This window comes from Scyliorhinus canicula, chromosome 7 (genome assembly GCF_902713615.1).
Source record: "Scyliorhinus canicula chromosome 7, sScyCan1.1, whole genome shotgun sequence".
Classification (NCBI taxonomy): Eukaryota; Metazoa; Chordata; class Chondrichthyes; order Carcharhiniformes; family Scyliorhinidae; genus Scyliorhinus; species Scyliorhinus canicula.
In genome coordinates, this window is record NC_052152.1 from 121,816,711 (window position 1) to 121,842,591 (window position 25,881).

Here is a 25,881-nt window from a genome sequence, read left to right on the forward strand (position 1 = left end):
CCCCTAGTAATTGACCCCTCTACCCTGGGAAAAAGTCTCTGACTATCCACTCTGTCTATGCCCCTCATAATTTTGTAGACCTCGATCACGTCGCCCCTCAACCTCCTTCGTTCCAGTGAGAACAAACCAAGTTTATTCAACCTCTCCTCATAGCTAATGCCCTCCATACCAGGCAACATCCTGGTAAATCTCTTCTGCACCCTCTCAAAAGCCTCCACATCCTTCTGGTAGTGTGGCGACCAAAATTGAACACTGTACTCCAAGTGTGGCCTAACTAAGGTTCTATACAGCTGCAACATAGAACATACAATGCAGAAGGAGGCCATTTGGCCCACCGAGTCTGCACCGACCCACTTAAGCCCTCACTTCCACCCTCTCCCCGTAACCCTTTAACCCCTCCTAACCTTTTTGGTCACTAAAGGCAATTTATCATGGCCAATCCACCTAACCTGCACGTCTTTGGACTGTGGGAGGAAACTGGAGCACCCAGAGGAAACCTGCGCAGGCACGGGGAGGATGTGCAGACTCCGCACAGACAGTGACCCAGCCGGGAATCGAACCTGGGACCCTGGTGCTGGGAAGCCACTGTGCTATCCACTTCTGCTACCATGCTGCCAATTTTTGACTTGCCATTTTTTATACTCTATGCCCTGGCCAATGAAGGCAAGCATGCCGTATGCCTTCTTGACTATCTTCTCCACCTGTGTTGACCCTTTCAGTGACCTGTGGACCTGTACACCTAGATCTCTCTGACTGTCGATACACTTGAGGGTTCTACTGTTCACTGTATATTCCCTACCTGCATTAGACTTTCCAAAATGCATTACCTCACATTTGTCCGGTTTAAACTCCATCTGCCGGAGGACAGAGGAGGACACCAATAACCTTCCCGAAATACGAGGAGACAGAGGTTCTGGCATGAAGGTGAAACTGAAGGAAGTCCTTATTAGTTAGGAAATTGTATTGGGAAAATTGATGGATTAAAACCCATTACGTCCCCAGGGCCTGATGCTCTGGATCCCAGAGTACTGAAGAAAGTGGCCTTAAAAATAATGGATGAATTAGTGATCATTTTCCAGCATTCTGCAGACGAGTACCCCAAGCTCCATCTGTTCCCTCTGAGCTTCCTAGTGTTCTGCTATTCATTACATATCCCTTTGTCCTTACCCGGAGATCAGAGGCTGAATGCCCTTGACTGCTGAAGTGTTCCCCGACTGGAAGGGAACATTCCTGACTGACGATTGTTGCGCGATGTCCATTCATCCGTTGTCGCAGCGTCTGCATGGTCTCGCAAAGGGTGGTGGTAGAAGGCTGTTTGAGTAACTCGAGGCCAGTGTCCAGCGGCGTACCACAGGGATCAGTGCTGAGTCCCTTATTGTTTGTTATATATATGAATGATATAAATTAGAACGCGGGGGAAGAAGAAGTAATTTTGCAGGCAACACCAAGATTGGGAGGGTGTTTCACAGTGAAAAAGAGTCCCCATGTCAGCGTGTGTCTCACCCCCCCCCCCCCCCCCCCCCCCATGTCAGCGTGTGTCTCACACCCCCCCAACCCAAAAAGATGTGCAGGCTCAGTGAATTAGCCAAGCTAAATTGCTCTTAATTGGGGAAAAGAAGAATTGGGTACTTACATTTTTTTAAAGTGTAGAAGAAGGTTGTATGTTCCAGGAAGATCTAGATAGGTTGATCAGGTGGGCAGAGCAGTGGTAGATGGTCTATAACCCTGATACGGGTGAGGTGACACACTTTGGAAGAAAAAACAGGACAAAGGGGTATGTAATGAATGGCAGAACACTAGGAAGCTTAGAGGGAACAGATGGAGCTTAGGGTACTCGTTCACAGATCCCCAAAGGAAGCAGAGCAGACGAATAAGGTATATGGGACGTTGCCTTTATCAGTCATGGCATAGAATCTAAGAGCAAGGAGGTTATTTTTTTCTTTTTTTTTAGTTTTTTCTTCTAATTTTTAAAAAAAGTATATTTTTTTCCTTTTTTTATAAATTTAGAGTACCCAATTAATTTTTTCCAATTAAGGGGTAATTTAGCGTGGCCATCCACCGAGCCTGCACATCTTTTGGGCCCACTCAAACACGGGCAGAATGTGCAAACTCCACACAGACAGTGACCCAGAGCCGGGATCAAACCTGGGACCTCGGTGGCGTGAGGCAGCAATGCTAACCACTGCGCCACCTTGCTGCCCAAGAGCAAGGAGGTTATGATGGAGCTGTAAAGAACGTTGGTTAGGCCTCAGCTAGAGTACTCTGAGCAGTTCTGGTCACCTGATGAGGTGTACAAGATTATGAGGGGCAAGGACAGGATGGATAGGGAGCAGCTGTTCCCCTTAGTCAAAGGGTCAGACAGAGCATCTGAGTTTTCAGGAGAAACCTAATAGGGTTGCATTGTTTTCTTTCGAGCAGAGAAGGCTGAGGGGGAATATGATTGAGGTGTATAATATTATGAGGGGTATAGACAAGGTAAATAGGAAGTAGCTGTTCCCCTTGGCTGAGACGTCAATCACAAGGGGGCACAGTTTCAGCGTGAGAGGCATGAGATTCAGAAGAATTTGAGAAAAAGAAATTCACTCGAGGGTAGTGAGAATCTGGAATGCACTGCCTGGGAAGCTGGAAACTTCACAACCTTTAAAAAGCACTTGGATGGCCCTGCCCTTTAAGGTGGCTCGGGATTCAGGTGGGGCATGACTGGGCCACCACAAATAAGAACATAAGAACTAGGAGCAGGAGTAGGCCATCTGGCCCCTCGAACCTGCTCCGACATTCAATGAGATCATGGCTGATCTTTTGTGGACTCGGCTCTACTTTCCGGCCCGAACACCATAACCATTAATCCCTTTATTCTTCAAAAAACTATCTGTCTTTACCTTAAAAACATTTAATGAAGGAGCCTCAACTGCTTCACTGGGCAAGGAATTCCATAGATTCACAACCCTTTGGGTGAAGAAGTTCCTCCTAAACTCAGTCCTAAATCTCCTTCCCCTTATTTTGAGGCTATGTCCCCTAGTTCTGCTTTCACCTGCCAGTGGAAACAACCTCCCCGCATCTATCCTATCTATTCCCTTCATAATTTTAAATGTTTCTATAAGATCCCCCCTCATCCTTCTAAATTTCAACGAGTACAGTCCCAGTCTACTCAACCTCTCCTCATAATCCAGCCCCTTCAGTTCTGGGATTAACCTAGTGAATCTCCTCTGCACACCCTCCAGTGCCAGTATGTCCTTTCTCAAGTAAGGAGACCAAAACTGAACACAATACCCCAGGTGTGGCCTCACTAACACCTTATACAATTGCAGCATAACCTCCCTAGTCTTAAACCCCTATCCCTCTAGCATTGAAGGACAAAATTCCATTTGCCACCTTAATCACCTGTTGCACCTATAAACCAACTTTCTGTGACTCATGCACTTTCACACCCAGGTCTCTCTGCACAGCGGCATGCTTTAATATTTTATCGTTTAAATAATAATCCCGTTTGCTGTTATTCCTACCAAAATGGATAACCTCACATTTGTCAACATTGTATTCCATCTGCCAGATGTTAGCCCATTCACTTAACCTATCCAAATCCCTCTGCAGACTTCCAGTATCCACTGCATTTTTCGCTTTACCACTCATCTTAGTGTCATCTGCAAACTTGGACACATTGCCCTTGGTCCCCAACTCCAAATCATCTGTGTAAATTGTGAACAATTGTGGGCCCAACACGGATCCCTGAGGGACACCACTAGCTACTGATTGCCAACCAGAGGAACACACATTAATCCCCACTCTTTCCTTTCTATTAATAAGTGGTACTTGATGGGTCTGACAGAGGGGATTGGGGGAATTACAAAAATGGGACATCCGGCATCTCGCACATTCTGACTACACTCACTCCTGACCAGGTCTGTGAGCCGTGCCTTAACCACACTCACTCCTGACCAGGTCTGTGAGCCGTGCCTTAACCACACACACACACTCACTCCTGACCAGGTCTGTGAGCTGTGCCTCAACCAAACTCACTCCTGACCAGGTCTGTGAGCCGTGCCTTAACCACACTCACTCCTGACCAGGTCTGTGAGCCGTGCCTTAACCACACTCACTCCTGACCAGGTCTGTGAGCCGTGCCTTAACCACACTCACTCCTGACCAGGTCTGTGAGCCGTGCCTTAACCACACTCACTCCTGACCAGGTCTGTGAGCTGTGCCTTAACCACACTCACTCCTGACCAGGTCTGTGAGCTGTGCCTCAACCAAACTCACTCCTGACCAGGTCTGTGAGCCGTGCCTTAACCACACACACACACTCACTCCTGACCAGGTCTGTGAGCTGTGCCTCAACCAAACTCACTCCTGACCAGGTCTGTGAGCCGTGCCTTAACCACACACACACACTCACTCCTGACCAGGTCTGTGAGCCGTGCCTCAACCAAACTCACTCCTGACCAGGTCTGTGAGCCGTGCCTTAACCACACTCACTCCTGACCAGGTCTGTGAGCCGTGCCTTAACCACACTCACTCCTGACCAGGTCTGTGAGCTGTGCCTCAACCAAACTCACTCCTGACCAGGTCTGTGAGCTGTGCCTCAACCAAACTCACTCCTGACCAGGTCTGTGAGCCGTGCCTTAACCACACTCACTCCTGACCAGGTCTGTGAGCCGTGCCTTAACCACACTCACTCCTGACCAGGTCTGTGAGCTGTGCCTCAACCAAACTCACTCCTGACCAGGTCTGTGAGCCGTGCCTTAACCACACACACACACTCACTCCTGACCAGGTCTGTGAGCTGTGCCTCAACCACACTCACTCCTGACCAGGTCTGTGAGCCGTGCCTTAACCACACTCACTCCTGACCAGGTCTGTGAGCTGTGCCTTAACCACACTCACTCCTGACCAGGTCTGTGAGCCGTGCCTTAACCACACTCACTCCTGACCAGGTCTGTGAGCCGTGCCTTAACCACACTCACTCCTGACCAGGTCTGTGAGCCGTGCCTTAACCACACTCACTCCTGACCAGGTCTGTGAGCCGTGCCTTAACCACACACACACACTCACTCCTGACCAGGTCTGTGAGCCGTGCCTTAACCACACTCACTCCTGACCAGGTCTGTGAGCCGTGCCTTAACCACACTCACTCCTGACCAGGTCTGTGAGCCGTGCCTTAACCACACACACACACTCACTCCTGACCAGGTCTGTGAGCTGTGCCTCAACCAAACTCACTCCTGACCAGGTCTGTGAGCCGTGCCTTAACCACACTCACTCCTGACCAGGTCTGTGAGCCGTGCCTTAACCACACTCACTCCTGACCAGGTCTGTGAGCCGTGCCTTAACCACACTCACTCCTGACCAGGTCTGTGAGCCGTGCCTTAACCACACTCACTCCTGACCAGGTCTGTGAGCCGTGCCTTAACCACACTCACTCCTGACCAGGTCTGTGAGCCGTGCCCTAACCACACTCACTCCTGACCAGGTCTGTGAGCCGTGCCTTAACCACACACACACACTCACTCCTGACCAGGTCTGTGAGCCGTGCCTTAACCACACTCACTCCTGACCAGGTCTGTGAGCCGTGCCTTAACCACACTCACTCCTGACCAGGTCTGTGAGCCGTGCCTTAACCACACTCACTCCTGACCAGGTCTGTGAGCCGTGCCTTAACCACACACACACACTCACTCCTGACCAGGTCTGTGAGCTGTTCCTCAACCAAACTCACTACTGACCAGGTCTGTGAGCCGTGCCTTAACCACACTCACTCCTGACCAGGTCTGTGGGCTATATCCTAACCACATTCACTCCTGACCAGGTCTGTCAGCTATATCCTAACCACACTCACTCCTGACCAGGTCTGTGAGCCGTGCCTTAACCACACTCACTCCTGACCAGGTCTGTGAGCTGTGCCTTAACCACACTTACTCCTGACTATGTATGTGAGCTCTGTCCTAACCACACTCACTCCTGACCAGATCTGTGAGCTGTGCCTTAACCACACTCACTCCTGACCAGGTCTGTGAGCTATATCCTAACCATACTTACTCCTGACCAGGTGTGTGAGCTCTATCCTGACCACACTCACTCCTGACCAGTCTGTGAGCGATATCCAAACCACATTTACTCCTGACCAGTCTGTGAGCTATGTCCTCACTGGCCTCTTCTCACGTCTGTTAATGGCATCTTCAAAATATTTCAGAAAGTAGATTGCAAAGCCCAGAACTTGCTCTGAGTGCTGAATTGATTAGTAAAATAACCTTTTCTTCTGTGCAGTGTACAAGAGGCTCGATGGAACCACAGAGTGTTGTAGCAACAACAGCCTGGTGGACATTTGCTTCTCTTACCGTGGAAAGCTGCAAATCCCCCAGGTGAGTCTCTTCAAACTCCATTCTCACTGAGCAATTGTTTATTGTTGTGTGTTCATTGCCACATATATCCACATCCAGCTGTCTTTGCACAAAACTCAAGTTTTCCATTGGCAATATTGTGAGTAAGGCAATTGGGCAGGAAAGAATTTTGATGGGAACCTGCTGCTTTGCATAAAGAAGAAAGAAATGCGGATTACAGGGTCAACGGCAGGGTTCTGAGGAATGTGGAGGAACAGAGAGAACTTGGGGTTCATGTCCACAGATCTCTGAAGGTTGCCATTCAAGTGGATAGAGCCATGAAGAAGGCTTGTAGTACGTTAGCGTTTATTAACAGGGGGCTTGTGTTTAAGAGCCGCGGGGTTATGCTGCAACTGTACATGACCCTGGTGAGACCACATTTGGAGTATTGTGTGCAGTTCTGGTCACCTCACTATAGGAAGGATGTGGAAGCATTGGAAAGGCTGCAAAGGAGATTTACCAGGATGCTGCCTGGTTTGGAGGATAGGTCTTATGAGGAAAGGTTGAGGGAGCTAGGGAGTGGAGGAGGATGAGAGGCGACTTAATAGAGGTTTATAAGATGATGAGGGGGATAGATAGAGTGGACGTTCAGAGACTATTTCCCCGGGTGGATGTAGCTGTTAAAAGGGGGCATAACTATAAGGTTCGGGGTGGGAGTGAAAGGAGGGATGTCCGAGGTAGGTTCTTTACTCAGAGAGTGGTTAGGGTGTGGATTGGACTGCCTTGTGTGATAATGGAGTCAGACACTTTTGGAACTTTCAAGCGGTTATTGGATAGGCACATGGAGCACACCAGAATGACAGGGAGTGGGATAGCTTGATCTTGGCTTCGGACAATGCTCGGCACAACATTGAGAGCCGAAGGGCCTGTTCTGTGCTGTACTGTTCTATTTTATTCTATTCTATTCTAAAAGTACAGCACAAGAACAGGCCCTTCGGCCCTCCAAGCCTGTGCCTACCATACTGCCTGTCCAACCTAAATCCTTCCAGGGTCCTTATCCCTCTATTCCTATCCTATCCATATATTTGTCAAGACACCCCTTAAACATCACTATCGTACCTGCTTCCACCTCCACCTCCGGCAGCGATTCCAGTCACCCACTACCCTATGTGTAACAAACTTTCCTCGCACATCTCTGAACTTTGCTCTTCTCATCTTAAACCTATGCCCCCGAGTAATTGACCCCTCTACCCAGGGAAAAAGCTGCTGACTATCCATTCTGTTCATACCCCATATAATTTTGCAGATTTCTATCAGGTCGCCCCTCGACCTCCATCGTTCCAGTGAGAACAAACCAAGCTTATCCAACCTCTCCTCGTAGCCAAAGCCCTCCATACCAGACAACATCCTGGTAAACCTCTTCTGTACCCTCTCCAAAGCCTCCACATCCTTCTGGCAGTGTGGTGACCAGAATTGAACACTGTATCTCAAGTGTGGCCTAACTAAGGTTCTCTACAGCTGCAACATGACTTGCCAATTTTTACACTCAATGCCCCGGCCGATGAAGGCAAGCATGTCGCATGCCTTCTTGACTACCTTCTCCACCTGCATTGCCACTTTCAGTGGACCTGTACACCCAGATCCTTCTGCCTGTCAATACCTTTAAGGGCCATTTACTGAATATTTTCCCACCTTCCAAAATGCATTACCTCACATTTATCCGGATTAAACTCCGCCTGTCATCTCTCCGCCCAAGTCTCCAACCGATCAACATCCTGCTGTATCCTCTGACAGTCCTCATCGCTATCCACAATTCCGCCAACCTTTGTGTCAGGCTTACTAATCAGGCCAGTTACATTTTCCTCCAAATCATTTATATATACTACAATTGACAAAAATTGTGGATTTAATCTGTCGTCCTCACTTAGAGAAATAAAGGCAATGGTAATACCAGCCAATTGCCTACCTTCATTTCTCGACTCCATGGAATACCTTCAATGCAGAAGGAGGCCATTTGGCCCATTGAGTCTGCACTGACCCTCCAAAAGGGCACCCTACCCAGGCCAACAGTCCTACCCTGTCCCTGTAACCCCACCTAACCGGCACATCTTTTGACAGGGAGGAAACCAGAGCACCCAGAGGAAACTCATGCAGACACAAAGATAATTTGCAAACTCCACACAGTCGCCCAAGGCCTGAATTGCATCGGGGTCCTTGCCACAGTGAGGCAGCAGTACTAACCACTGTGCCACCCCACTGCGTGTACACTGCTACCTCTCCACTCTAAACTGAGACTAACTGGAGTCATTGTCTTTTGTTTATTGCTGCTGCCGCTCAGATCCATATCCTCAGCATGGGATCTGGTTAGGCTCTGGGGTGTGGACCATCAAAAAGGATATTGAAACACAGGACAACATGCAGAACAGACTTGTAAGGTTGTCACCAAATTGAGAAGATGGAGCTGTGTGGGAAAGAGAAGACCAGCTTGATGTATTTTAAATGTTGATGGGGTTCAACAGGAACTCTACTGTTGGGCGTTCAGCACCAGGAACATTCGAACATTCTTTAGAGCCTGATCCGCCTGATTCAGTACGATCGTGGCCGATCTGGTTGTTGTCTCAGCTCCACTTTCCTGCCTGACATCCTAAATCCTTGACTTCCTTGTCTAGCACAAATCTCTCTAACTCAGCCTTGAATAAATCAATGATCCAGCTACCACTGCTGCCTGGGGAAGAAAATTCCTCAGACTATCAACCTGCCGAGAAAAAACATTCTTTCGTCTCAGTCTTAAATCATAGACCCCTTATTTTTAAACTGGTTTTCGCCTACCCCACAAGTGGAAACATCCTCCCGCTTTCCATTCCATCAAATCGCTGTAGGGATCATAGATTTTTCAATAAGATTACCCCTCATTCTTCTAACTGCCAATAGGTATAGGCCCAACCTGTCTCCACAAGATAAGGCCGTCATCCCAGGAGTCAAATCATAAAATTCCTACAGTGCAGAAGGAGGCTATTTGGCCCATTGAGTCTGCACCAACTCTCCAAAAAGAGTATCCCACCTTGGCCCAATCCCCCGCCCTATCCCTGTAACCCCATCTAAACGTTAGACGCTAAGGAGTAATTTAGCAAGGCCAATCCACCTAACATGCGCATTGTTGGACTGTGGGGGGAAACCGGAGCACCTGGAGGAAGTCATGCAGACACAAAAAGAGCATCAAACTCCACAAAGACAGTCACCCAGGACTGGAATTGAGCCCGTTCCCTGGCTCAGTGAGGCTGCAGTGCTAACCCCTGTGTCACCATGCAGCCTGGTACGGTGTTGAACTAATTCAAAAGAGAATGATTTATCTTGCTGGTGTGCTGTGTATGGCCTGCTGCGCCTTACTCTCCCTCATATGTTTGTGTTTCTAGTACATTTGTCTAGCAGCCAGGAAAGCCATTGAAACCAGCCGGATATGTCAAAGGAATGCGGACTGTCAGAAGGAGTTGGTGCCCAGCTTGTGTGCGAAACCCTCTCTCGAAAACCAAACAAGGCTGATCAGAGTCAAGCATTTGTCTCCCATGGATATGTTATTTCTGGGACACCCTGTGCATCTTCAGTATGCAGGTCTGTAACATTCAATATAATTCTGTAAACATCAATTTATGCATCAAGGATCAACAAAACTGAATTTAGAACATGGAACAGACCAGTCCCTGTTATCCCTCAGCATTGTAGGTGGATATTTTAAGAGTGATTATGACATGCTGAGATAGCAGAGCAGCAATTTAAACCCTGGAGATGGAGCCAAGTCTCTCATATGTTTCTCATTGTCACTCAATGACAATGAGAGAGCTGTATTGAAAAGACTTGGGTTTATATTGCTCCTTTCATGGCCTCAGAACGTCCAGAAGTACTTTCTGGCCAAATGAATTGTTTTGCAAATGTAGTCACCATTGTAATATAGGAAACACAGCTGCCAATTTGTGCACAGCAAGCTCCCCGAGACAATAACTTGGCAATGACCAGATAATATTTTTTACTGATATCTCAGATGCAAGAGGTGTGGGAGCAAATTCAATCATAACTTTGAAAAAGGAATTGGATGAATAATTAGAAGGAGGCATTTGCAAGTTGAGTGGGACTAATTACACAGCACTTGCAAGGATAAGGCGCGCACAATGGGCCGGATAGCCTCCTCCTGTGCTTAATGATCCCATAAGCAGGGGGTAATAAAATTAACATTAATCAGCTGTACCAAATCAGGCAATAGCAGAGAGAGGACAATATAGGTAGATGCCAAGAGGCTTCACGAAAGGCTCGGTGAATGAGTGGATTTACTAATGCAGTTCAATGTAAAGAAATAAAAAATAGTACATTTTCTGGGATAAACAATTAAAATATTACAAAATGAAACTTATTGTTTTTGAGGCACAGATATTGGTCCAGATATTGTGAGATGATTTATATCTGCTTGAGAGAGCAGGTGAGCCTCGGTTTAATGCTTCAAACGAAAGATGACAGCTTTGACAGTGCTGCACTCCTTCGGCAGTACACTGGCGTGTCAACCTAGATTCTCGTCTCAAATCTTGGAAATGAAATTTGACCGTCTGACCCAGTAGCTAGAGTGCCGCCCATTGGATCCAGGCGAAGACATGTCGATGGCGGCATAGCTTTTGCATTTTAACAGTTGGCTGTGTTGACTGACTGCTGGGTGCAATTCAAACTGTTGATTCTCTCCTGAATGATCCTCTGGCCGTGTGGATTTAGGGAGAACTTTGCTGACGTAAAGTTGTCCCTAACTTAGTCTGTCCAATTTCCAGTCCAATATATTTAAATGCACCAGAAGCCTCACTTCCAACCCTGAATTCTTTCCTCAAACCAGAGATTACAATAGCTTCACAATCACTAGTCCCACCCCACAAAAAAATCATCGACATGTATCATAAAGATGCCAGAAAGGTTTCCTTTATAGTGCCAGTAAATTTTTATCAAGATGGAGAGTGAAGTAGTTGATTGGAGACTAGGGTGCTGAATCTTAATAAAGGGAACTATGAGGATATGAGGCGCGAGTTGACCTTGATAGATTGGGGAGAATTACGTAAAGGGATGACAATGGATAGACAATGGCAAACATTCAAGGAACGCATGGAGGAACAACAGCAACTGTTTATTCCTGTCTGGCACAAAAGGGGTAAGAGTGCCAATCCATGGCTTACAAAGTAAATTAGAAACAGTATCCAATACAAAGAAGAAACATACCAAGAAAAATAATAGCTCTGAGGATTGGGAGCAGTTTATAATTCAGCAAAGAAGGACGAAGGGATTGATTAAGAAGGGGAAAGTACAGTACGAAAGGAAGCTTGCAGGGGACATAAAGACTGACACTAAGAGTTTGAAAATGAAAAATTAAAATCGCTTATTGTCACGAGTAGGCTTCAATGAAGTTACTGTGAAAAGCCCCTAGTCGCCACATTCCGGCGCCTGCCCGGGGAGGCTGGTACGGGAATCGAACCATGCTGCTGGCTTGCTTGAAAAGCCAGCGATTAGCCCCTGTGAGCTAAACCAGTTTATATAGATATGTGAAGAGAAATAGATTGGTAAAGAGAAATGTAGGCCCCCTACAGACAGAAACAGGGAAATGCATAAGGGCAAAGGAATGGCTGAACAATTGAATACATAATTTGGTTCGGTCTTCACAAATGAGGACACAAATCAGATACCAGAAATGGTGGAGAATGAAAGGTTTAGTGAGAGAGAAGAACTGAGGGAGATCAATATTACTAGAGAAATGGTACTGGGAAAACTGATGGGATTGTAGGCGGATAAATCCCCAGGGCCTGAGAATCTGCATCCCAAAGTACTTCAGGAGGTGGCTCTGGAAATAGTGGATGCATTGGTGGTCATCTTCCAGGATTCTATAGAACATAGAACAGTACAGCACAGAACAGGCCCTTCAGCCCTCAATGTTGTGCCGAGCCATGATCACCCTACTCAACCCACGTATCCACCCTATACCCGTAACCCAACAACCCCCCCTTTAACCTTACTTTTATTAGGACACTACGGGCAATTTAGCATAGCCAATCCACCTAACCCGCACATCTTTGGACTGTGGGGGGAAACCGGAGCACCCGGAGGAAACCCACGCACACAAGGGGAGGACGTGCAGACTCCACACAGACAGTGACCCAGCCGGGAATCGAACCTGGGACCCTGGAGCTGTGAAGCATTTATGCTAACCACCATGCTACCCTGCTGCCCAGGGTATAGACTCTGGAACTGTCCCTGCAGATTGTAGGGTAGCTCACGTCACTCCGATATTCAAAAATGGAGGTAGAAAGAAAGCAGGGAACTATAGACCAATAAGCCTAACATCGGTGGTGGGGAAAATGCTTGAATCCATTATCAAGGACTTTATAGCGGAACATTGAGAAAGCAGTGGTAGGATCAGTCAGAGTCAGCATGGATTTATGAAGGGAAAATCATGCTCGACAAATCTGTTGGAATTCTTTGAAGAAGTAACCAGCACAGTCGACAAGGGGGAGCCTGTCGATGTGGTATATTTGGACTTTGAGAAAGCGTTTGACAAAGTCCCGCATAAGAGATTATTGTGCAAAATGAAAGCGCATGGAATTGGGGGAAATGTATTGAGGTGGATAGAAAACTGGTTGGCAGAGAGGAAACAAAGAGTAGGGATTAATAGCAGGCAGTAATCAGTGGGGTACCACAGGGATCAGTGCTGGGACCCCAGCTATTCACAATATATATTAATGATTTGGATGAGGGAACAAAATGTAGCATCTCAAAGTTTGCAGAAGATACCAAATTAGGTGGGAGGGTGAATTGTGACGAGGATGCAGGGCAGGTTCGGCGAGTGGGCAAACCAATGACAGATGCAGTATAATTTGGATAAGTATGAGGTTATTCATTTTGGAATCAAAAACAGGAAGGCAGATTACTACCTGAATATTTGTAAAGTGGGAGAGGGGAGTCTGTAGCGGGACCTGTGTGTCATTGTGCACCATTCACTGAAGGTAAGCATGCAGATGCAGAAGGCGGTAAAGAAGGCTAATGGTATGTTGGCCTTAATTGCGAGTGGTTTCGAGTATAGAAGCAGGGATGTGTTGCTGCCATTATACAGGGCCTTGGTGAGGCCACACTTGGAGTATTCTGTGTAGTTTTGGTCTCCTTCTCTGAGGAAGGATGTTCTTGCTCTCGAGGGAGTGCAGCGAAGGTTTACCAGACTGATTCCAGGGATGGCGGGACTGTCATATGAGGAGAGATTCACTAGGTTGGGATTGTTCTCGCTGGAGTTCAGAAGAATGAGAGGGGGCGTCTCATAGAGACTTATAAAATTCTAACAGGACTAGACAGGGTAGATGCGGGGAAGATGTTACCAATGATGGGTAAATGGTTTACCCTGAGGATTCAGGGTAAACCATTTCGGGCAGAGATAAGGAGATATTTTTCTTCACACAGAGTGGCGAGCCTGTGGAATTCATTACCACAGGAAGTAGTTGATGCTAAAACTTTGAATATATTCAAGAGGCGGCTGGATATAACACTTGGGGAGAATGGGATCAAAGGCTATGGGGAGAAAGCAGGATGAGGCTATTGAGTTGGATGACCAGCCATGATCGTGATGAATGGCGGAGCAGGCTCGAAGGACCAAAAGGCCTCCTGCTCCTATCTTCTATGTATCTATGTAAAACGTTGCTGGATCTGCTTTCAACTGGCAACAGCCTAACTTTAACAAAACTGACCGTACCGAAAAATACCAGACTCTAGATGCATCATTTAATCCATATACATATTTGTTCAACTCCCAGAGTTTTTTTTTATAAATGTTTTTTATTCAGTTTTCATGTTTTATATTGAACAAATTACAAATTGTTAGAGAGAGAGAAAAAAAAAAGAACACACAAAAATTAACATATATATTTACAGGTGAGCATCTTCGTAGCAATAACTGTGGCCTCCCCTTTTCGCCGGCATACATATCTTACATTCCCCAACATGTTTATTGGCATTTATTTAGTTTGGTTTTGGGCCTTAGCTAGCCATCAAACCCCCGTAACGAGCCCGTAGCCCCCCCCCTCCCCGCCGGCTACCTTCCCCCGACTATTCTTCCTCTTGTACGTTGGCCACAAACAGGTCCCGGAACAATTGCATGAATGGCTCCCACGTTCTGCCGACCCTCGGATGGCGAATTTGATTTTCTCCATTTGGAGAGAATCCGAGAGGTCGGACAGCCAGATCAACTCCCAGAGTTGTTAGTGTTTCTGTGTTAGCTGCCTCTTTTGGAGGACGGAGAAAAATATCTATCTGGAGCTGATGCCCCTGCAAAAAGGCAGGTTTTAGAACATAGAACAGTACAGCACAGAACAGGCCCTTCGGCCTTATATCTATAGATTTGCATTCCCATGCCTTTGTGGCTAATAGAGCCAAGAAGATCTTTAAAATAACCTTTCCTGCCGTAGGTGAATCCTTAAATCCTGATCTTCTAAGTTTTCTTCAAATCCCCTTGCCACAAGCCTGGCCTTTGCATTATAAGTTCCAACCGGAAGAACCTTTTCCGTGCAAATCCATCTGTGGGATAGAGCTTTTCGTTCCCTATCCGGTACTTCCATGTATACCCCATATTCACTCCAACTATGCAGTTCTTGCTGTTTGGCACCTTTGATAATTTTTTCATCTAATTTATTGGAAGCCACCAAAATCTCACGTGCATGTGGGCTTCTACTCTTATTGGTATTCGTAGTCTTACTCATGTTCTGAGACCGTGATAAACTACGTCCCCTCTCCCGCCTGCTATCTCGTTCTGTACGGCTACTGCTTGATCTTTCCTTTCTGCTGTGGGATTTCCTTTCAATAGTTCTTGACCTTTTCCGGCAAACCTGTTCACTATCCGTTGTACTATCTGAACTGGCACTGCGTTTCTGTGCCCCCCATTTTTGAACTTTGTGTTCCCAATCCATTGTCTTGACTCCCTCCCCTAAATGTTGTACATTCAACCAATGCTTATACTTTCCAGTGGCCTTCCCTGCTCTACTAATAACAGTTGCATCCTTCCATTGGTTAGACCCTTCAGGCAAGTATGTCACTTTTGTACCAACTTTTGGCAGTTGTCCTTTCGGAAAAATGGCCTGATCTAATTTATCAGAAGTGTCGTGTTCCTCTACAGAAACCCTGCCTATATCAGTTAACTGGTCCTCAGAGTTCTGTAACACATGCATACCAGATGACCCTGGTTCCTCGTCATGTCTGCTCTGTCTAAATTTGAACATTTGTGGTCTGTACCCATTATCCTTGATGAATGTACCCTAACAGTTTGATTGCCACATTGCAAAATAATTGTTTTTCCATCTATGCCTATTATCTTCCCTGGGCCTTTCCATTCATTAAAATTGTCTCTTTTATAGTATACTATGTCTCCTTGCTGAACAACAGTATTTGATGGCCGTACATTATGCCTTAAAACTCTGCAAATTCTTTCAGAGACTTCTGCTTCCAAAAAAGCTTTTCTACTGCTATGTAATGCATTTAAATGCTCAGCAAAGGCAGAGCTAATTGTAGTCCCTTCCCAAGCTGGAAGTTGGTCATCCAAAATGGAAGGAATTTTAGGATTTCAAACCAAACACTAATTGTTAAAGACTATATCCCCCAACCATCTGCAATGAATTCTTTGCATGTAACGCCCATGCTAAAGCTGAATTTAGCTTGCAATTCGGTCTACCTGCCAAAATTTTCCAGAGCATGTCATCGATTACAGTATGGTTTCTTTCACAGACACCATTACTAAATGGGCTTTCCACAGCTGTATTTATAATGTTATATTCACGTTTTCACACATATCCCTAAACTCATTCGCAAATTCTCCCCCATTGGCCGTAAGGAATTTTGCTGGTGGGCCTATTCCTGTCCCTATCCATTCTTCAACGATTTGATCCAGAATTACTCTCTTTGCTTTACTTCGTACAATCGTTGATTGACCAAACCTGGTTGCTAAATCTACAAAATGCAAAATAAATATATTGGGTTTATCCCAGATCTTAAGGTCCATGGCCTCAATGTCGTTAAAATCCCTGGCCAAAGGTAGGGTTACTATCGGTTGTGCTGGTGTGCTTCTGTACTTCCTACAAACTTCACAGCGATCACTAACCTGTCTATCAGTTTAGTATAGTCTTCATTCCTTACCCCTGCATCCTTTAATAAATTTTTCAGCCTCCGAGGAGACCGATGTGCAAATTGCCTACGTAGTTTTACTACAAGCTTTTTACCAGCTAAAGTCCCATTTTCAACTGCCAATAACACATCCTTAACTCTACTCGAAATATTATTTGTCAGTAATGGAATACAATATAGTGTCCCTCGTGTCCCAACTGTGTAAATTGTAAGTCCACCATCTTTCCAAAAACTGTTGCCGTATCCTGTTCCATATCCAGTTTCATGTGTGCTTTCTTCATCGACAGTTTGCTCAGAAGCAAAGGTATCTCGCGTGATACAACATCTGTGCTAATAAAATGATTCACTCCGGCAATATTGCAAGGGATCACCACTCTTTTCAGCGACTTCAGAGTATTATCATCCCCAAACCTGAAACTTGTGGAACGTTTAAATTCCTTAATCTTGTTGCGATTTTCAGCATTCAAGAAGTCCAGGTAACATTTTAACCAGTCAATTCCACATACAGTAGATGTGCAGCCACTGTCCAATACAGCACAGTTGAAGGATTCTGCAACCAACACCCTCATTACCGGCATAAAACTGCTTGTTATTAGGACAATGCCTTCTTTTTGGTCACTATCTTTTTCCTCTTCTAATTCTTCCGTGTCATGTGTCGCTTCAAACACTCTATTGTAACGTGTTGGACAGGTGAAAGCATAATGGTATTGAGAGTCCCATCGAAAACATCGATTTATCATGCCCCGTGCATTTCTTGGTTCATCTTCCATTGTCGGTTCTAACTAGGCTTCTGTCTTTGTAATTTCCGGGTCCTGATCTCCTTCTATAGTCTTGGAACCCGTTTGTAGCCGTACGATTTCACCATCCTGTTAGTAATGTATCTTCCATATTCTGCTTTATTGCAGACTGACTGATGTGAGTCATCAGAGCCATCGGAATCAAATGTTTCCCCAGAACCTTTTTTTTTAAAAAAGCGTCTGTCATCTGTTTGAATAAGGTATCCTTATCCGCAAACTGAACTCCTGATAAATCCAGGAGCCTATGCATGTTGCTCACTCTCGCACAGTCAAGTAATTTAAAGGCCCTCTACTGGGTGGCAACTATCGGTACATCCCGGGGAACAAGGATGGGGGATTTAGGGGGTGGCAAAGGGCGGGCATCAGCAAATTGAGGGACCTGTTTATTGGCGGGAGGTTTGCGGGCCTGGGGGAACTGGAAGATAAATTTGGCCTTCCCCAAGGGAACATGTTCAGATACTTGCAGGTAAAGGCGTTTGCTAGGCGACAGGTAGAGGGATTCCCTCTGCTGCCGTCACGGGGGACGATGGACAGAGTGCTTTCGGGGGTGTGGGTCGGAGAGGGGAAGGTGTCTGATATCTACAAGGTAATGCAGGAGGTGGAGGAGTCGTCAGTGGAGGAGCTAAGGCTAAATGGGAGGAGGAACTTGGGGAGCAGATAGAGGACGGGACTTGGGCGGATGCCTTGGAGAGAGTCAACTCTTCCTCCTCATGTGCGAGGCTTAGTCTCATCCAATTTAAGGTGCTGCACCGGGCCCACATGTCCGGGACTAGGATGAGTAGGTTCTTTGGGGGTGAGGACAGGTGCACCAGATGTTCGGGGAGTCCATATGTTCTGGGCATGCCCAGCACTGGAAGAATTCTGGAAGGGGGTGGCGGGGACGGTGTCGAGGGTGGTTGGATCCAGGGTCAAACCAGGGTGGGGACTCGCGATTTTTGGAGTTGCGGTAGAGCCGGGAGTCCAGGAGGCGAAAGAGGCCGGTGTCCTGGCCTTTGCGTCCCTAGTAGCCCGACGAAGGATTCTGCTACAGTGGAAGGATGCAAGGCCCCCAAGTGTGGAGACCTGGATCAGTGACATGGCGGGATTTATAAAATTGGAAAGGGTCAAATTTGCCCTGAGAGGATCAATACAAGCGTTCTATAAACGGTGGCAGCCTTTTCTGGACTTCCTGGCTCAAAGATAGGTAACGTGGTCAATAGCAGCAGCAACCCCGGGGGGGGGGGGGGGGGGGGTGTTCCTTATTGTAGTGTCTATTCTGTAACTTTATATTGTGTTAATTTGCATTGTTGTTAAAATGCTGTGTTGTTCATGGAGGTGGAGCGAATGTTTATGATTGTTAATATTATTGTTATTTTTGGTATTTTATATGGTGTGTTGTATAAATTCAAAATTTTTCAATAAAAATTATTTTTAAACAAAAAGCAATTTAAAGGCCAACAAAGACTGTGGAAATTCCAGGCTGTGTTTCTGCAGCCCTTTATATAGTCTAGCAAATTGCATTATATGGTCTTCAATGGAGAAATCCTCTATTTTCCGGAACCTATCAAAATCTGACCATGCTTCATATGCACTTAACAAGTCATCCTTTTTATAAATCTTATCAATATAACATAATAAATTCTGCAGATCTTTTAGATAGGGGTAGCACGGTAGCATTGTGGATAGCACAATTGCTTCACAGCGCCAGGGTCCCAGGTTCGATTCCGGCTTGGGTCACTGTCTGTGCGGAGTCTGCACATCCTCCCTGTGTGTGCGAGGGCTTCCTCCGGGTGCTCCGGTTTCCTCCCACAGTCCAAAGATGTGCAGGTTGGGTGGATTGGTCATGCTAAATTGCCCTTAGTGTCCAAAATTGCCCTTAGTGTTGGGTGGGGTTATGGGGATAGGGTGGAGTTGTTGACCTTGGGTAGGGTGCTCTTTCCAAGAGCCGGTGCAGACTCGATGGGCTGAATGGCCTCCTTCTGCACTGTAAATTCTATGAAACAATAAGAACTAGGAGCAGCAGTAGGCCATCTGGCCCCTCGGGCCTGCTCCACCATTCAATGAGATCATGGCTGATCTTTTGTGGACTCAGCTCCACTTTCCGCCCGAACACCAAAACCCTTAATCCCTTTATTCTTCAAGAAACTATCTATCTCTATCTTAAAAACATTTAATGAAGGAGCCTCAACTGCTTCACTGGGCAAGGAATTCCATAGATTCACAACCCTTTGGGTGAAGAAGTTCCTCCTGAATTCAGTCCTAAATCTACTTCCCCTTATTTTGAGGCTATGCCCCCGAGTTCTGCTTTCACCCGCCAGTGGAAACAACCTGCCCGCATCTATCCTATCTATTCCCTTCATAATTTTATATGTTTCTATAAGATCCCCCTCATCCTTCTAAATTCCAACGAGTACAGTCCCAGTCTACTCAACCTCTCTTTGTAATCCAACCCCTTCAGTTCTGGGATTAACCTAGTGAATCTCCTCTTCACACCCTCCTGTGCCAGTACGTCCTTTCTCAGATAAGGAGACCAAAACTGAACACAATACTCCAGGTGTGACCTCACTAACACCTTATACAATTGCAGCATAGCCTCCCTAGTCTTAAACTCCATCCCTCTAGCAATGAAGGACAAAATTCCATTTGCCTTCTTAATCACCTGTTGCATCTGTAAACCAGCTTTGTGCGACTCATGCACTAGCACACCCCGGTCTCTCTGCACAGCAGCATGCTTTAATATTTTATCGTTTAAATAATCCTGTTTGCTGTTATTCCTACCAAAATGGGTAACCTCACATTTGTGAACATTGTATTTCATCTGCCAGACCCTGGCCCATTCACTTCACCTATCCAAATCCCTCTGCAGACTTCCAGTATCCTCTGCACTTTTCGCTTTACCACTCATCTTAGTGTCATCTGCAAACTTGGACACATTGCACTTGGTCCCCAACTCCAAATCATCTATGTAAATTGTGAACAATTGTGAGCACAACATTGACCCTGAGGGACACCACTAGCTACTGATTGCCAACCAGAGAAACACCCATTAATCCCCACTCTTTGCTTTCTATTAATTAACCAATCCTCTATCCATGCTACTACTTTACCCTAATGCCATCCATCGTTATCTTGTGCAGCGACCTTTTGTGTGGCACCTTGTCAAAGGCTTTCTGGAATTCCAGATATACCACATCCATTGGATCCCCATTATCTACCGCACTGGTAATGTCCTCAAAAAATTCCACTAAATTAGTTAGGCACGACCTGCCCTTTGTGAACCCATGCTGCGTCTGCCCAATGGGACAATTTCCATCCAGATGCCTCGCTATTTCCTCCTTGATGATAGATTCCAGCACCTTCCCTACTACCAAAGTTAAACTCACTGGCCTATAATTACCCGCTTTCTGCCTCCCTCCTTTTTTAAACAGTGGTGTCACGTTTGCTAATTTCCATCCGCCGGGACCACCCCAGAGTCGAGTGAATTTTGGCAAATTGTCACTAGTGCATTTGCAATTTCCCTAGCCATCTCTTTCAGCACTCTGGGATGCATTCCATCAGGGCCAGGAGACTTGTCTACCTTTATCCCCATTAGCTTGCCCATCACTACCTCCTGAGTGATAACAATCCTCTCAAGGTCCTCATCTATCATAGCCTCATTTCTATCAGTCACTGGCATGTTATTTGTGTCTTCCACTGTGAAGACCGACCCAAAAAACCTGTTCAGTTCCTCAGCCATTTCCTCATCTCCCATTATTATATCTCCCTTCTCATCCTCTAAAGGACCAATATTTACCTGAGCCATTCATTTTTGTTTTATATATTTGTAGAAACTTTTACTATCGTTTTATATTCTGAGCAAGTTTACTCTCATACTCTATCTTACTCTTCTTTATAGCTTTTTTAGTAGCTTTCTGTTGCCCCCTAAAGATTTCCCAGTCCTCTAGTCTCCCACTAATCTTTGCCACTTTGTATGCTTTTTCCTTCAATTTGATACGTTTCCTTATTTCCTTAGATAACCACGGTCGATTTTCCCTCTTTCTTCCGTCCTTCCTTTTTGTTGGGATAAACCTTAGCTGAGCACTGTGAAAAATCGCTTGGAAGGTTCACCACTGTTCCTCAACTGTTTCACCATAAAGTATTTGCTCCCAGTCTACCTTAGCTAGCTCTTCTCTCATCCCATTGTAATCTCTTTTGTTTCAGCACAAAACACTAGTATTTGATTTTACCTTCTCACCCTCCATCTGTATTTTAAATTCCACCATATTGTGATCGCTCCCTCCGAGAGGATCCCTAACTATGAGATCATTAATCAATCCTGTTTCATTACATAGGACCAGATCTAGAACTGCTTGTTCCCTCGTAGGTTCCATTGCATACTGTTCTAGGAAACTATCGCGGATACATAAACTCCTCCTCAAGGCTGCCTTGATCGACCTGGTTAAACCAATCGACATGTAGATTAGAATCCCCCATTATAACTGCTGTACCATTTCTACATGCATCAGTTATTTCTTTGTTTATTGCCTGCCCCACCATAATGTTACTATTTGGTGGCCTATAGACTACTCCTATCAGTGACTTTTTCGCCTTACTATTCCTGATTTCCACCCAAATGGATTCAACCTTATCCTCCATAGCACCAATGTCATCCCTTACTATTGCCCAGATGTCATCCTTAAATATCAGAGCTACACCACCTCCCTTACCATCCACTCTGTCCTTCTGAATAGTTTGATACCCTCGGATATTTAACTCCCAGTCTTGACCATCCTTTAACCATGTTTCATTAATGGCCACTAAATCATAGTCATTCACGATGATTTGCGACATCAACTCATTTACCTTATTCCAAATACTACGCGCATTCAGGTAAAGTACACTTACGTTGGCTTTTATACCTCTGTTTTGAATCTTACCACCTCGATCAGTAGCCTCTCCTAACTTATATTTCCAAGTTCTTGTCGTTGAACCCATATCTTCATGTAACAACCTGCCGCATCGCTTAGCATTGACGTTTTTACTTCCTTTTGAGTCTAGCTCTTCCAATTCCAGCTCAGAAAACACTTTGCTCTGGATTTTACTGTCATAAGGTGGAGAAAGAGCCAATGCCATACCTTGTATTCTCTGTCCCAAGGCTGTTACCTTCATCCACATAACTACTGCACTTCTCTATTGGTCGTACGATCCCCTTTCAGAAAAAAAGGGGGGGGGGCATATCCGGCCATGGTTATCCTAGGTTCAGCCATATATCTTTTTTTTCCTTCTCACTCACTCCTTGGTTTTGTCTGGAAAAGTTGTATCTTTCAGCCCTTCACATTTGCACAGCAACCATTCTCTGTTACCATTTGTTAGACATTTAGCTGCTGTTGTACAAAGAGTCAAAGGTTCTGCTCCTTTTCACAAACACCTTTATTTCACTTTAACAGACTCTGTACAAAACACTGTCATCACATCACCTGACCCAACGGCCACCTGAAGCCCCTTTACATATCAGTGTCAATTATTGGATACTTAACATAAATAAGACAACTAATTGGAATGTCTCTTAACCCATTACTTAACAGTGCCTTCTCCTGTTCCAAAATTGCCCCGTAAACCACCGACACTAGCTCCTTCTGCAGTCTCCCTGTCGCCAGCACCTCCTCCAGCAATGTGGAGGCTGGCTCCACCGGGAAGCTCTGTTTCTCATTCCTGGCAAAATCTCGAACCTGCATGTATCTAAACATTTCCCCCGCTCCAGCCCATACTTCGCTCCCAGCTCCTTCAATCCTGCAAACCGACCCCCAAGAAACAAATCTTTTAGTGTCTTAATCCCCTTCTCCCATTTCCGAAAAGTTCCATCCCATTTCCCTGGCTCAAATCTGTGGTTCCCCCAAATCGGCATTTCCCTTGACCCTGCCCCTAACCCGAAGTGTTGGCGAAACTGCCTCCAACTTCTCAATGAAGCTATTATTACCGGACTCCAAGTATTCCCCCGGGGCTATTGGGAGCGGCGTGGTTGCGCCTTCAGTCCCGACCTCCTACACTAACACTCTTCCATTCTGACCAACTGGAAGTTAACCCCTCTGACCCAGCTCTGCACCTTATCCACATTTGCCGCCCAGTAATAATACATCAGGCTTGGAAGACCCCCATCCTCTCTGACTTATGTTGGATTCTGTTCCCAAAGTGCTACAAATTTATAATTCGTCTCCTCATGTTTCAATATCTTCCTAGCTGTCATCCCTCTCTTCATAATTCCCTGTTTCACTGAAAACCATTATCTGCCCACAAGCTCTCAATTAGCTCTGGCCTCTTGTACATTTCCTTCTCCCTTCAGCCTATGATCAGTGACTGAGTCTTTGGCTGTCTACACTCCCATACTGTCTATCCACCTCCCTCTCTAGTTAACAATTTCCTTTCAATATCGTGCTTCACCAAGCTTTTGGTCATCTCTACAAATTCCTCCTCTTTGGGTTGGCACCATCTTTCTGCCCGTGTATGAAACTTCTTTCTGACAGTTGTTTCTGAGCTGAAGGTTATAAATAATTGTTGTGCTGCTGGAACAGAATTGCTGGTGATTAACTGCAATGCTCCGTCCTATTCATAGAATCCCTACAGTGCAAAAGGAGGCCAGTTGGCCCCTCGAGTCTGCACCGACACTCTGAAAGAACGCCCACTCCTGCCCTATCCGCGTAGCCCCATTCAACTGTTGGACACTAAGGGCAATTTATCATGGCCTATCCTCCTAACCTGCACATCTCTGGACTGTGGGAGGAAACCGGAGCACCCGGAGGTGAGAGTGCAAATCACCCAAGGCCAGAATTGAACCCGGGTCCCTGGCTCTATGAGACAGCCGCGCTAACCACTGTATCACCATGCTGCCCAACTAACAAGACAAGGCCATTGATTAAATTCATCACAGGTTCAATTACAGACAATTTTCACACCATTTATATATATTATGACAATAATGTATTTTACTGAATGGCATCAAATCACGTGGCTTTATCCACGCTAATGCAGATTGAAGCCATTTCACCCATTGCCTCAAATAAGTTGAGTTGAAAACTCATTAAGCGTAGATTTTTACTGATTATCACTGTTGGAGAATTTCAATGCCGTGGTGATTGGAGTGTCCAGGGGCTGGCAATGGGAGGTATCCAGGGTGGGGGGGCTAGTTCAGGAGCTAGCAATGGCAGGGTTATCCAGGGTTGGCAATGGCGTGGCTTGGTTTGGCGGGCTTGTGGGAGGGAGGTGGAGCTATGAGGGGGTTTTAGGAGTGGGGGCTGTGCAGGGGCTGGCAATGAGTGTGGCCAGGGGCAGGCGATGGGGGAGGGGTATCGAGGGGCTGTCAATGGGAGAGGGATATCCAGGGGCTGGCGATGGGGGAGGGGTATCCAGGGGCTGTCAATGGGGGAGGGATATCCAGGGGCTGTCAATGGGGGAGGGGTATCCCGGGGCTGTCAATGGGGGAGGGGTATCCCGGGGCTGTCAATGGGGGAGGGGTATCGGGGGGCTGTCAATGGGGGAGGGGTATCCAGGGGCTGTCAATGTGGTGGTGGGGGGGGGGGGGGTATCCAGGGGCTGGCGATGGGGGAAGGGGTATCCAGGGGCTGGCGATTGGGGGGGGGGGGGGGGGGGGGGGGGGGGGTAGAGATTCCAGGGGCTGGTCGTTTTGGGGAGGGGGGGGGTGTATCCAGGGGATGGCGATTGCCTGGGGGGTGGAGGTTCCAGGGGCTGGCGATTGGAAGGGGGTGGTTTGGGGGGGGGGGGGGGTACCCACGGTCTAGCGATTTGGGGGGGGGGGTTCCAGGGTCTGCTGATTGGGGGTGTATCCACGGTCTGGTGTTTGGGGGGGAGGGCGGTTTCCAGGTGCTGGCGATAGGGGTGTTAGCAGGGGCTGTCAATTGAACTGACAGTCTAGACCTCATGGGAATGTTAAATGGGACCTGACCGGCTGATAGAGCCATTTCTTGTATTTGATGTGCTTTCTGTTAATCGTGATTAATTATATACATGTGAAGGAAATTAATTGGCGTTTTATTTGAGCAGATGTAAAGAGACACTTATCGAAACTGTGGGAGAGTTATGTTGAGAGGTATATTCTTGTAATGTTTTATTCTGTGTATAAATGTAAGACTGAGTAAAGATTCACCACTATTTATCCTTTTCTGGATTATAATGCTTGCTGAGATGATATGTGCCTTTTTGTTCACAGTGAGCCTCACTAACTACAAACCACGGTTCAGATTTCTACATCTGGACATCCCTGTGGTGATTGAAACTTTTTGCAAGTATCCTTTTCTTATTCTGAGCAGCGGACTGCTCGTGGCAGATAAATGGAAATGTGTTTGAAGTGCACCGAGTAAGCTGAGTGCACGAGAAGGGTTGGAGTGAATCTTCTCCAAGTGCCAGGAATGGGCTTTGCCCAGCACCTCGTTCACCCATTCAGTTGTCCCATCCCTTCACATATGTCCCTAAAATTCCCAGGCCACTGGAGCATTTCTTCAAAATTTGCTCATGGGATGTGGGATGTCGCTGACTGGGTCAGCGTTTCTTGACATCCCTGAGGGCATTTGAGAGTCAACAACATTGCTGTGGATCTGGAGTCACATGAAGGCCAGACCAGGTTAGGGCAA

General features: G+C 46.4%; 1 protein-coding gene across 1 annotated transcript in view; it reads left to right on the top strand.

Annotated features, from left to right (window-relative positions):
* mbtps2 (membrane-bound transcription factor peptidase, site 2) overlaps positions 1-25,881 on the top strand; it is a gene marked incomplete at its 5' end in the record, with an annotated part of 89,502 nt that overhangs the window by 57,548 nt on the left and 6,073 nt on the right. Inside the window, 3 exon segments of the mRNA XM_038802846.1 lie at positions 6,262-6,356; positions 9,728-9,923; positions 25,461-25,536. Coding sequence (XP_038658774.1) covers positions 6,262-6,356; positions 9,728-9,923; positions 25,461-25,536 — 367 coding nt within the window.